The 13,697-nt window shown below is 44.2% G+C and overlaps 1 protein-coding gene across 1 annotated transcript; it reads left to right on the top strand.

Moving 5' to 3' along the window:
* Window positions 1-8,368: 8,368 nt before the first annotated feature.
* Window positions 8,369-13,319, top strand: LOC309401732 (E3 ubiquitin-protein ligase TRIM56-like). The gene is made up of 2 exons (XM_081970911.1): window positions 8,369-8,554; window positions 9,111-13,319. The coding sequence occupies exon 2, from the start codon at window positions 9,154-9,156 to the stop codon at window positions 11,230-11,232; it is 2,079 nt and encodes a 692-aa protein (XP_081827037.1). The 5' UTR covers window positions 8,369-8,554; window positions 9,111-9,153; the 3' UTR covers window positions 11,233-13,319.
* The last annotated feature ends 378 nt before the right edge of the window (window positions 13,320-13,697 follow it).

Below are 13,697 nucleotides of genomic sequence, written 5' to 3'. Positions count from 1 at the left end.
AGGAAAAGTGTTTGTTCAGTGCTGTTTTTTTTTTAAATTAAAGACTTAATAATTTTTACAAATATTTCCCCTTCCCCTTCCCTCCCTCCACTCCAACCCTACCCATCATCCAACCCTCCCTCCCCCCAACCTCCCAGAGCAAAATACAGGGTATAAACATTTAACAATCATACACTAACATAGGCTAACTAACTATAGCATCCTACCTCCTCTTGTACTTTAACTCCCCTTTTATTAAACTAACTTTAGATAAATTGCAACATTCCTTGTTCATTCATAAGCTGATTGGAATTTCTTAGTCCGATATTTATTTTGAATGTAGTCAATCCATCTTTTCCATTCCAGCTTGTATTTCTCATCTGAATAATCCTTCAAATATGCTGAGATTTTGGCCATCTCTGCTAAATTTACTACTTTTAATGTCCATTCTTGAATAGTAGGCAGTTCTTCCTTCTTCCAGTACTGCGCCACGAACAATCTTGCTGCCGTTATTAAGTTCAAAATCAAATTAGTCTCTATAGCTGTACAATCTGTAATTATACAATAATACAATAATACAATAGTAGAGTTGGAAGGGACCTTGGAGGTCTTCTAGTCCAACCCCCTGCCTAGGCAGGAAACCCTATACCATTTCAGACAGATGGCTATCCAACATCTTAAAGACTTCCAGTGTTGGGGCATTCACAACTTCTGGAGGCAACTTCTGTTCCACTGATTAATTGTTCTAACTGTCAGGAAGTTTCTCCTCAGTTCTAAGTTGCTTCTCTCCTTGATTAGTTATACCTAACAAGAACAGCTGGGGAGTGAACTTTATCCACTTTTTAAGAATATTTTGAATAATCCTCCATATTTTTATCCAAAATGCTTTAACTTTTTTACAACTCCACTATACATGATAATATGTAGCGTCAACACAATCACATCTCCAACATTTAGATTGTAAATTCGGATACATACAAGCTAACTTTTTGGGATCTAAATGCCATCTACAGAACATCTTGTAAAAATTCTCTCTCAAGTTTTGAGCTTGCGTAAATTTTACATTTCTTACCCAAATCTTTTCCCATGTTTCCATCAATATTGGTTCTTCAAAGTTTTGTGCCCATTTTATCATGCAATCTTTAACTAATTCTTTTTCCGAGTCTATTTCTATCAGTGTATTATACAACCTTTTTATATGCATTTGACTCTGGTCCCTAATTTGTTTTACCAAATTATCCTCATTTTGTATGATACCAATTTTCTGGTCTTTTTTCCATCTAGCCCGTAACTGTCCATACTGAAACCAGGTTTGAATTACCCTTTCCTCTCTTAATACATTCAAGGGTTTTAGCTGTCATACACCTCTTTCTGTGTTAAGAAGCTCTTTATATGTAATTATGTCCTGTTTTTGTTCTATACTTATATTCTCTATCGCGTGTCTGAGTACTACCCACATAGGTATCTTATCTTTTAACTTGTATTGATACTTTTTCCAGACACGCAGTAGAGCATTCCTTAATATGTGGCTTTTAAAAATCTTGTCCACCTTCTTGTCATATATTAAATAAGCATGCCAACCATATACCAAATCATATCCCTCAATATTCAATATTCTATCCTCTGTTAAATTAATAAAACTACTGGTTCATAATATAATTTTAAGTTGGGCATTTTCAAACCTCCTCTCTCACGTGTATCTTGCATTATTTTAAGTTTTATTCTCAGTTTCTTCCCTGCCCAGTTATTAATACTTTTCTGCCATTCTTCCAAATTTGCATCTTTTTTGAGTATTGATATCATTTGAAAAAGAAATAAAAACTTAGGCAAAACGTTCATTTTTACTGCTGCTATCCTTCCCAGCAAAGGCAATTATAATTTTTTCCCATTTATTCATCTCTCTCTGTATTTTATACCATAATGGTTCATAATTATACTTATATAATTTCCCATTTGAGGTTGTGATATAAACTCCTAGATATTTAACCTTTTTAACTATCTCACATCCTGTTACTCTTTCCAATTCTTCTTTCTGATTTATAGTCATATTTTAAACTAACATCTTTGTTTTCCCTAAATTTATTTTAAACCCGGACACTTGATCATATTGATTAATTATGTTCATTAAACCTATGGCTGATTTCCCCGGTTGAGTTAGAGTTACAACCAAGTCATCCGCTAATGCTCGTACTCTGTATTCATGGTGCCTAATCTTAATTCTCTGTACATCATCTGAGTCACGTATTCTATTCAGCAATAATTCCAAAGTTAAAATAAACAATAATGGAGACAGAGGACATCCCTGTCTTGTTCCTTTTTCGATTTTAAAAGGTTCTGTTAGACTACCATTAACTATAATTTGTGCTGTTTGTTTCTGGTATATTGCATTAATAGATTGTGTAAAATACTCTCCAAACTGCATCTTTTGTATTATTTTCATTAAAAACTGCCAATCCACTGAAACAAATGCTTTCTCCGCATCCAAGAATATAAGCACTGCAGGGATTGGGTTATTCTTTCCCAAATATTCCAATATATTAACAATTTGTCTTAAATTACTTTTCATTTGTCTCCCATGTATAGAACCAGATTGATCATTGTGAATCATTTGTTGTATAACTGACATCAACCTATTTGCTAGTATTTTAGCAAAAATTTTATAATCTGTATTGAGTAGTGATATAGGCCTATAGTTTTTTGGCTGACTGTGATCTTGATCTTCTTTCGGAATCAGGGAAATAGAGGCTGTTCTCCAAGATGGTGGTACTCCTCCTCCCAGTTGTATTTTATTAAATAGTTCCTTAAGAGATTCTACCATTTCTAGTTGTAAATTTTTGTAATAAACCGCCATCAATCCATCTGTGCCAGGGGCCTTACCAACTTTTAACTGCTTAATTACCAGGATAATTTCCTCCGTGGAAATAGGTTGATTCAATCTTTCCCTTTGCTCATCTGTAACTATGGGGATATTCTCTTTCTCCAAATATCTATCTATAGCTAAACCTTGTATTTTATCCCCAGCATACAGTCTCGTATAAAATTCTAAAAAGGTCTTTTTAATCATATCCTGATGATAAACTTCTTTACCTTTGTACTCTATTTTCTCTATGGTACGAGACTTTTCTTTTTTCCTTAACATATATGCTAACCATCTACCTGGTTTATTTGCATTGCAAAAAGTATTGTGTTTAGCGTATAACAAATTAGTTGCTACTTGATCTGACATCAACTTATTGAATTGCCCTCATAGTAAAGTAATTGCTTCTTTTGTCTTCTTATCATCTGGGTTAGATATTAGCGCCTGCTCTTTCTTTTTTATCTCTTCTTCTAGCTCCCTTCGTTTTCCCCCCATCTACGTCTATACAGGTTATTCAAGTTTATTAAAACACCTCTCATATATGCTTTACTTGCATCCCAAACCATTTCCATGGATATTCCCTTATGCATGTTAAAAACAAAATATTCTTTCAGTAGTTTTTTACATTCTGTGACATTTCCCTCATATCTAAATAAATTTTCATTTAACCTCCTAGATCCCTCTCCATATTCCAGTTTCATCCACACTGGGTTATGATCTGTTAGGGTTCTCGGACATATCTTCATCTTCTCCACCTGGAAGGAAGATCACTTGTAATTAATATAAAGTCAATTCTAGAAAAGGATTACGCAAGATAGTATGGAGGAAATCAAGATAAAACATTATTTAAACACAGAAAAGATAACACCAATTTCAAACGAACAAAGGGAGGCGATGAACAGGCCAATAATGTTAGTCGAAGTGGAATTAGTCCTGAAAAATTAGAAAAATAATAAAACTCCAGGACCAGACGGAATACCGGTGGAGCTATACAAATATAATAAAATAATATTGGAAGAACTAGGAGTGGAAATGTTTAACGAAGTTTTAGGAAAAGCCAAGCTGCCTGAATCATGGATGGAAGCAATAATAGCGCTAATCCCGAAAGAAGAAACCAATCTATAAGAAATCCAAAACTACAGACCAATTTCATTACTAAATTCCGATTATAAAATATTTGCAGCAATTATGGCAGGAAGAATTAAACAGGTTTTAAATGAACGAATACACCCAGACCAAAATGGATTTTTAGCTCACAGACACATTAAAAATAATACGAGAGTCATCCTAATAGAATATTATGAGGCGCATCCAGAAAAATAAATGGTACTGGTCTTCCTTGATGCACAAAAAGCATTCGACAACGTAATTTGGAAATTTATAATAACACTATTAGACAGGATGAAATTTGGAGGAAAAATTGCAAAAATGATAGAAAAACTTTATAACAGTCAGACAGCCAAAGTTCTGATGAACGGAGAACTAACAGAGAAGTTCGAAATAAAAAAGGAAGTCAGACAGGAATGTCCCCTCTCTCCTTTGCTGTTTATATTAACCCTGGAAATTTTATTAAATGAAATTAGGAAGGACCAGGGAATAAAAGGTTTGAGACTCAAAAACGAAGAATATAAGGCCCAAGCCTATGCCGATGACTTAGTATTTGTTCTAGAGGATTCATTAGAATCCAGTCTGAAATTAATTATAAAATTAGAAGAATATGGCAAAGTGGCAGAATTAAACATCAATAAAGGCAAAACAAAAATGATAACCAAGAATATGACAAAAAAGCAAGAGGAACTGGAATTAGCAACTAGAATGCAAATAACTAAGAAAGTGAAATACTTGGGAAACTGGGTGTCGGCAAAATGTTCCACAATTAAGGACGATAATTATAATAAACTAGTGATACAAATAAAGATTTAGAAAGCTGGAAAAATATTCATATAGCCACAGTCAAAATGAATATTTTACCAATAATCTTATTCTGGTTGCAAGCTGCACCTATTAACCCGGGTAAAACTTTCTTTCAAGAATTAAACAAAATAACCGCTAGGTTCATTTGGCAAGAACGAAAAGCGAGGATTAAACTAAAGTCAATGCAAGATAGCAAGGAGAGGAGAGGTTTAGCATTACCAAATTGGGACTTATACACATTAGCAGTAACAATAAAACATGGGTGAAAGATTGGATAGAGCTAAAAAATAAAAGAATTTTGACCTTAGAAGGCCATGATTTGCAAGCAGGTTGGCATACATTCCTATGGGATGATAAAAATAAAACGCACAAATACTTTCAAAAACATTTAATTAGAAGAGCGTTTTTGCAAAACTGGCTCAAAATCAAAAAAATCCACTATGTGAAAATCTCGAATTGGCTATCACCGACAGAAAGGACAATCCATCCAAATTTTATAGATATGAATAAAATGCTAAGATACAGAGACATAATTGACTGACAGGGAAATTTTAAAACAATTGAAGAATTGGCAGAACAAAACATGAAAGTTGACTGGCTAACCTACTTGCAAATCAAAACTAAACACAATAATGATTCTAAAATATATGACATCGAAACAGAACCACACGAATTGCATAAAATAATTCACAACTCAGATAGACAGATGACAGGGAGAATATATTAATTTCTCCTGAAGCATAAAATAGAAGAGGAAATCGTGAAAGAACAAATGATAATGTGGGCACAGAACTTTGGCTATAATATTGAATTGGATAAATGGAGAAAAAATTGGTGAACAAACTTAAAAATGGCACTATCAGTTGCATACAAGGAAAATCAGTACAAAATATTTTACAGATGGCACCTGGCACCAACAAGGTTAGCTAAAATCTCAACAAATACCTCCCCAAAATGCTTGAAATGTGAATCAATACATGGATCATACTACCACTTACGGTGGACCTTTGAGGAGGCTAATTTTTTTTGGAAAAGGATCAAAAAGTGGCTAGAGGTAATAACAGGTGTTAAAATAGAATGGAAACCTGGAGTTTTTTTATTAGAAATAATGACTGCGAAATATTAAAAATATATTCAGTATTTAATATTACATATAATTACGGCAGCGAGGATTGCCTTTGCCCAGAAATGGAAAAACAAATTAATTCCAAGCGAAGATGAAATAATAAGAAAGGTTATGGACTGTGCTGAAATGGACAAATTAACAAAAGAAATCCAGGGAAAAGAAGAAACAGAATACTACCAGATATGGGATAAATGGTATAGATGGATGGAGGAAAGAAACAAGGATCAATGAAAGAAGACAACAAAGCCCAAAAATAGTAGCTAAGGAGAATTAACACACATATATATATATAGAGAGAGAAACACCCCCACAGCATGAACAAACGTGATGATACCTCCCGCCTACCAAACATCTGGAAACCAGCCCTAGCCAACAAACGAACACCACCCACCACCCAAGCCGTTAAAATACAAAACAACAATGCACACACAACCTGCACCAATCAGCACCAATCTACCAATCATGATACAACCACACAACCAATCATTCCACTTACTGAAACAAAGCCAGCACCCCATCCCCTCCCACCAAGGCTTACAGAAAGACGGCAGCTCCGATCACATTTTAAGCCCACAGCTTGAAGATGGCAGGTGTGATCCTGCCGAAACGTTGCAAAGACAATCTCAACCTTACACGGGAAAAGACCCGAATACAACAAAACCAGCATACCTACACCCGTGAAAATCTACGAAAACAAATATATATATATATATATATATGTATGTATGTATGTATGTATGTATGTATGTATGTATGTATCCAAGTGGTTTAAATTTACTAGAGGTAATCAGCCAATACAGCAGGCAGAGGAGTAAGATAAGAAGGTTAAGAATGGTGAAATACAAATGAAATATAATAGAAGGGGAAACAATATAAGGTGAGCTATATCGATTGGCAATTGCTATTAGAAAGAACAGGAAGCTCCTGTTCGTATTGTATTGTGTAAAAGTGTACCTCTAAGTTTTGTGTGTGTGTATTTTACATGTTTGTAAATATTTTTTTTTTAAAAAAAGCTCTTTTGAGACACACAATGAGCAGCTGCAGGAACTGGGCATGTCTAGTCTAAGGAAGGGAAAGATTAGCTATGATATGTTAGCAGTCTTCCAATAGTGAAGGGGCTGCCAACAGAGAAGAGGGGGTCAAGCAAGCTATTCTCCAAAGCCCCTGAAGGCAGGACGAGAAGCAACAGGTAGAAACCTACCACAGAAAAGAACAACCTAGAAATAACGAGACATTTCCTGACCAGTTAAAACAATTAAGCGGTTGAGTTGTTTGCCTCCAAAAGTTGTGGGTGCTCAAGCACAGAAAGGCTTCAAGAAAAGACTGGACAGCTATTTGTCCGGAATGGCAGAGGGTCACCTGCTCGAGCAGGGGGCTGGACTAGAAGACCTCCGAGGTCCCTTCCATCTCTGCTGTTCTGGTAAACCATCTGTGTAAGGTGACCTGGGAAATGGTCTGCTGCTTTCTTCCCTTTCTCTATCAACAGACCTGACAGCCGAGATTTACTTCCTGATCGATTGATTTACTGTAACGGTTCCAGCAATCAGCCTCAATCCAGCCGCTTCAAATCGACATTCACCGCAGATCCTGTTCTTCTCCACATTGTTTCCAGGGTGAAATTTGAAAAGTGGATCATCCTGTGTAGAATGTCAATTCTCTATCCGTTCTGACAAATCTGAGGGTGGTCAGCAGTTTAGAAAAAGGAAATATCAGCTCAGCTTCCTAACCCTCTCCGCCCATCCTGCCCTCCATGGACGCCCGGCCTCCCAGTTCTCCCACCACCCCCCACTCCCAAGCGCTGCTGGTCTCAGGGCCAGGGAGCCCTGCGCCCCCTCCCCCCCCTCCCACGCGACCACTGCCCTCAGAAGGGACGACTGAGGCAAAAGTCCCCCCCCCGTCCCCCCTGCCAGGAAGCGAGGACTCGGGTTCCCCTTGTGCCGCCCCGCCCCCGCATACAGATTAACCCCTGGGTGGCTGCAGAGGAGGAGGCGGCAACCTCGCCCGGGGAGCCTGGGGGCCCTTTTCTGACTCGCCCCTTTTATTCCAGGGCAACCGTGGCTCCCCAGCAGCCCCTCCACAAGCCAAGGGGGAAAGCGGGGTTAGGGAGAGGGGGGCTTGGTGAGGACACCCCCCCTCCCCCGAGCATGAGCCCAGCCCTTCTAGGCCAGGGGGGCCCCGCCTGCATCTCCGCCCCCACCCGATGGCCAGGCTCTGGCAGGGCAAAGAGCCCGGGTCAGTGTAAAAGCCGGAGTGGATGGGACGGAAGGAGCCCTCGGGGAGGGTCTGCCAGGCTTTCCAGAGTGGCTGGGCTTTTCTTATTGCCCCAAAGTGCCTCCCCCCTCCTCAGGGCAAGCAGGCTCCCCGCCCCCCAGGCGTCCCAGGGCTCCCTCGCAGGGGACCCTTCTCTGCAAGACACCTCCCCCCCCCTGAGCAGCCCCCGAGGCCCTCCTCCTGGCTGGGCTGTCAGGAAAGGCCACGGGAGGCAAGGCGGCTGCGGGGGGGGGAGGGGAGGAGCGGCCCCACCCCAAGCCATGGGCTCCGTTCCCTTCCGCCTTTTCCATGCGTCTCCGAGCCCCGGGGGGAGCTTCTCTTGCTTTCGTTTCTGCTTCCACCCAGCGCACGGCCACGAAGTCCACGCGGGTGACAGGCAGCGGCAGCTCCCCAGGTTTCTCCACCAGGTGAGGAGAGGAGGAGCCCCCCCAGCCCAAGGTGTAGCCCAGGTGGGACCTGGCAGCCCTGGACGGCTCTTAGTCTTCCACCGCAGGGGAGGCGGCAACTTTGGAGACTCGGAGGCCCGCCTCTCTGCCCTCTGCCCACGGGACACCCTTGGTTTAAACTTTAGGGCCTCCTGCTGGAGCAGGGGGCTGGATCCATAGACCCCCACCGTCCCTTCCCACTCTGTTGTTCCGTGGGGCGGGGGGGGGGGGAGATAAAGTGTTGGGGGCAGGTGCTGGGAGTTCCTGAAGGGGAAGGGGCTTTCCTGAGTCTGCCAGAAGGCTTTCCACTTGCAAGAAGAGCTGGTTCCCCGGGAGGGCAAGGGAGTTCCCTGACCCCTGGCTTTCCTTGGTGGTCTCAGCTCCTGACCTTCAGCTCCCTCTCCCTGGGGCTGAAAGCAGGCTGGCCCTTCTGCTTTATGGCCCCACCAGGTTCCCACAGCCACTGCCAGAGCAGGCCAGGGGTGGGGATGAGGGGGTCTGCTTGATTTGGTCCCACCACTCCCTCCTTCCCTTCCAGGTGCAGCCCAGGGTGGCCTTGGCCTTCATCCCTGCTTCTCTGAATGGAAGGGGGGCAGATGGCTGCCAACGCATCCTCTCTCTGGGAGACCCTCTCCAGCAGCTTCCTGACTTGCACCATTTGCCTGAGGCACTATTGCCAGCCCAAAATCTTACCCTGCCTCCACAGCTACTGCCAGGACTGTCTGAAGAAGCTGCTGGGTGGGTCAAAGCGGGAGCTGCGGTGCCCTGAATGCCGCGAGCCGGTACCTCTCCCAGCCGGCATTGAAGGTTTGAAGACCAACTTCTTCATCAATGGCCTCCTGGACTTGGTGCCTCCAGCCGAGAAGGCCAGGGCCACCTGCAGCCTGTGCCCACTCATTGGGCAAGATGCCAGCTCTGTTGCCGTGTCTCACTGCATCGATTGTGCCGACCACCTGTGTCAGGCCTGTGCCAGTGGGCACCGTTGCTCCCGGCTTACCCATGACCACCTCGTGGTGGACATGGAGGCTTACCGCTCTGGGAGGTACAACGAAGAGATCCGGAAGCGTCAGGCCGCACGCTGCAAAGAGCACAAGGGCGAAGACCTGCAGTATTTCTGCATTCCCTGCGCTGCTGCCCTCTGCCGGGAGTGCCGCCTGGGCCATCACCTAGAGCACCCGTGCCTGTCCCTGTCAGAGGCCGCCAAAGCCCGCCGTCCCGTCATCACAGGCCTCTTGGCTGGGGTGGCAGAGAAGGTGCAGCTCATGGCCAGGGGAAAGGCCAGCCTGGAGAAGGAGATAAAGGAGATGGAGGTGTGGAATATGAACATACATAGCGTGGTGGAGCAGACGTGTGCCAAGGCCGTGGAACAGCTGCTCAGTCACAAGGGACAGGTGCTGGCCCAACTCTCCAGCTACCTGGAGGAGCGGAAGGCGGCCTCTCGGTTGCTGCTTTCTGAGCTGGGCTTCCAGGAGCAGGTGGCCTCCAGCACGGTGGCCTTCGCCCAGAAGGTGTTGAACCTGGGCCAAGAGGAGGAGATCGTCTCCTTGGAGCAGATGATCTCGGAGAGGCTGAGGCAGCTGCAGAGCTTCTCTTGGGAGGCTCTCTCCGTGCAGGTCCCCAAGCTCCGCATCCAGCCAAACCTCCTCTTCGGCTGCAACCTCTTCCACCTGGAGTTCCATGAGAAGCCCACAGCAGCCGCCCCAGAGGGCAACGCCAAAGTGGCTAAGAAGAAAGCAAAGCAGAAGCCGCTCCGGGGAGCAGAAGTGGGGGAGGCCTGCAGGCAGGAAAAGGCCCCCAGTGGGGGAAGCTCTGGGCTGGTTGAATTTGGTGGGCCTCCTTCCCCCAACGAGCCAGAGGTCCCCCGCTTGACCCCCAAGCCCATCTTTTTCTGCAGCTTCTGGGTAAAAGTGCCAACAGACAAGAAGCGGCCACAAATCACGGGCTTGTGCCCGTTCGGCTCCGGCGAAATCCTGGTGGCTGACGAGCAGAACAAGAAGTTGAAGCGCTTCTCTGTGCAGGGCGAGTTCAAGGGCACGATCCCTGTGCCGGGCGACGTGGCCCCATTCAGCGTAGCTGCCGTGGGCAACAAGGTGGTCTTCACCGCTGGATCTCAGCTCTATGTCTTAAATGAAACGGGGGGGATTGTGTGGCAAAAGGCTCTCAAGGGGGGCCAGGCCAGCCACGCAGTGACCACGTGTGACGGGAACTGTGTGGTGGTGTCCGTGGCAGGACATCTGGAGGTCTTCAACATGAAAGGACAGCTCTTGGAGAGGATTGTGCCTGAGGGCTCCCACGACAGGTCCCTGGTATTCCTGGGCAGGTGGAAAGAGGGATTCGTGGCATCTGACTGGTACCGACGTAGCGTGGTGCTGCTCGGCAGGAATGGGGATTTGGTGACCGAATACCAAGAAGAGCAGTTGAGGGAGTCTCAGCCGGGCAGCGTCTGCGCTGATGCCCCCGGGATCATCTACGTGGTACTTCGAGAACTGAACAAGGTTGTGGCTTTTTCGGAGGCCGGGGAGAACCTGGGATCCTTTCTCACAACAGAGAACAGCATCTTCAAGCCACGCGTGGTCACCATTGCTGGGGACGGGCATTTTGTGGCCGCTCTCACCAACGGCACCGTCCACGTCTTTAAAATCAAGTACCAGGGCAAGTGAGCGGGGAGCAGGCCCTGAGGGCAGGGGGCACTGCCCATCTGCAGGGTTTTCGGTGGGAGTAGAAACGCTTTGGCAGTAGTTTGGCTCTGAGGGGTGTATGTGTGTGTGTGTGTGTTTGGAGGGAGGGTCTTCAGGCCCCCATGTAACCCCTCATTGTGTGAAGGGCTGGATCTCCAGAAGGCTGGGCTCTTCCACTGCCCCACTCCTGCCTAGGAATACAGAGGGTGGACAGAAATGGGTGCTGCAAATTCTGCTCCTGGAGAGGGCAGCTGGGCAGAGGGAGGGAGGGAGGAGTGTCTTCAGTGGGCAGGAGATGGCGAGGTCCCTCAGCAACCACAAGAGGGGAGGCTGGCCGGTTGAAAGGACGCTGGGCACTCCTGGCAAAGGCTGTGAAGGTTTGGCACCCACAGAATGTAAACTGGGCTGCCAAAATCTGGGCTGTGTATCTCTAGGTCGGCTGACTGGGATGCCTCCTGCCCCGCCCCCCCCCCCCCCCATGTTTCAGGACTTCTCTGCCCCTCCTGAGGTCCAAAGGCATCTTTAACCAGGGAGGGAGAACCTGCCGGGGCAATCTGTGCCACTGAAGCCACTTAGGGTGCATTGGCATTAAGCTGGGGGGGGAGGGGGAGGGTTAATATGCTTGTTGCTTGACTTTAGCCCTCTGGTCCAGGAAAGCTGCCAACGTGGCTCTGTGGGAATGCCCCCAGGGACTTCAGAATGTCTCCCTTGATCATCATATAAAGAAAACTTTAATAAGATATTTTATTCTGGCACTTATCCCTGGCCAGAATAGCAAGAATGTTCAAGGACAAATCAGAAAAATGTTGGAAATGTCATCAGATACAGGATTCATACTACCATATGCGGTGGACATGCGTAGAAGCTAAAAGATATTGGACTAAAATCCACACTTGGTTGGAAAAAATGACTCAGAAACATATAGACTTTAAACCTGAGATTTTTTTATTGGGACTATTACTGGAAATATACAATAGAGACTTGAAATATTTGACTGTAAACGTGTTAACGGCAGCTGGAATTGTATTTGCAAAAAATTAGAAAAATGAAAAAATACTAACGCAGGAGGAAGTTATTCAGAAAATAATGGAAGGTGCTGAAATGAGTAAATTTACATTTGAAATTGGAGAACAAGAAGATGGACAATTTTATAAGATATGGGATTTATTTTACCAGTGGTTAGATAAAAAAACATGGAAATGAAAAACGTTGGAGAATTTTTATTAATATAAGAATAATAGAATGATACAGATAACAATACAAAGGTATATGATCATTGAATAGATTTAGGATGATGTAATGAATTGTTATAATATAAATGAATCCAATACGTAGAATATTTCGTTCAAAATGAAGGAATAATAATTATAGTCAAATAAATGATGTACAATGATACTAATGTATACATACATACTAGATTGATAGTTTGTGATTTTATATACAATTGAAAGTGAGGACTATGGAAATGATGCACAAAAACCGTGCAACCAAGCGACAGGCTGTGTGTGATTGAAGAAGGTTCTATGCGTTATGTGTTGTCTGTCTTTGTCTGTCCAAAATATTCTTTTTTAAAAAGAGAGAGAGAAGAGAGAAGGAAAAGGAACAAGAAATGATATTCTACGATTTTTGGATTTGCAGAAATACCACCCCAGGGAAATATAAATGAAGAGCTGGAAGAGACACCTGCAACAATAGAAAAAGAAAGGAAGAGAGGAGGAGAGGAAATGAGAGGAAAAGGAGGGAAGGAAGAGAGAAGGCGAGGAGAGGAAGATGGAAGGGAGAAGGAGAGAGGGTAGGAAGGGGCAGGGGTAGAGAGAAGTAGGGGAGAGGTAAGGGAAGAAGGAAGGGAAAGGAGGAAAGGAGAAAGTAGAGAAGGGAGGGAGGGAGAGAAAGGAAGAGAGGAAAGGAGATGAGAGAAAAAAAGGAGGGAAGGAAGATACGAGGCGAGGAAGATGGAAGGAGAAGGGGAGAAAGAGGAGGAGAGAGGGTAGGAAGGGGAAGAGGAGGAGGAGGAGGGGAGAGGGAAGGGAAGGAGGAAGGGAAAGGAGGAAAGGAGAAAGTAGAGAATGGAGGGAGGGAGAAAAGAAAGGGAAAAGGTGGTGGTGTCAAAACAGGGGGAAGGGGTGGTAAACAAAGCGACCCAAATGGAACATTATAATTCTATAAATGGAATGACAAATGTATAAGAACCATGACTGTAAAAAAAAAGAATAATAACTTTGTGAATGTATACCTATAATTGTATATAGAGAACAAAAAATAAAAAAAAATACTTTATATATATAAAAAAAGAATGCCTCCCTTGGTCTTCCGCTTTCAAATGGTTGGAGCTGGCAGCAGAGAGAGGCGGGCAGGATTGGCTGTGTGCGCAGCGCCTTCTGGAGCCACCAGAGGGCACACTCCTCTGGGATTCTCTGAAGCTGTGGGTTGAAGGTGGGGCTGGGCTT

The sequence above is a fragment of the Natrix helvetica genome (assembly GCF_964273705.1).
Source record: "Natrix helvetica genome assembly, chromosome: Z".
Classification (NCBI taxonomy): domain Eukaryota; kingdom Metazoa; phylum Chordata; class Lepidosauria; order Squamata; family Natricidae; genus Natrix; species Natrix helvetica.
Note: the sequence above shows the minus strand (reverse complement) of the source record. Positions and strands in the feature narration are given on the sequence as shown.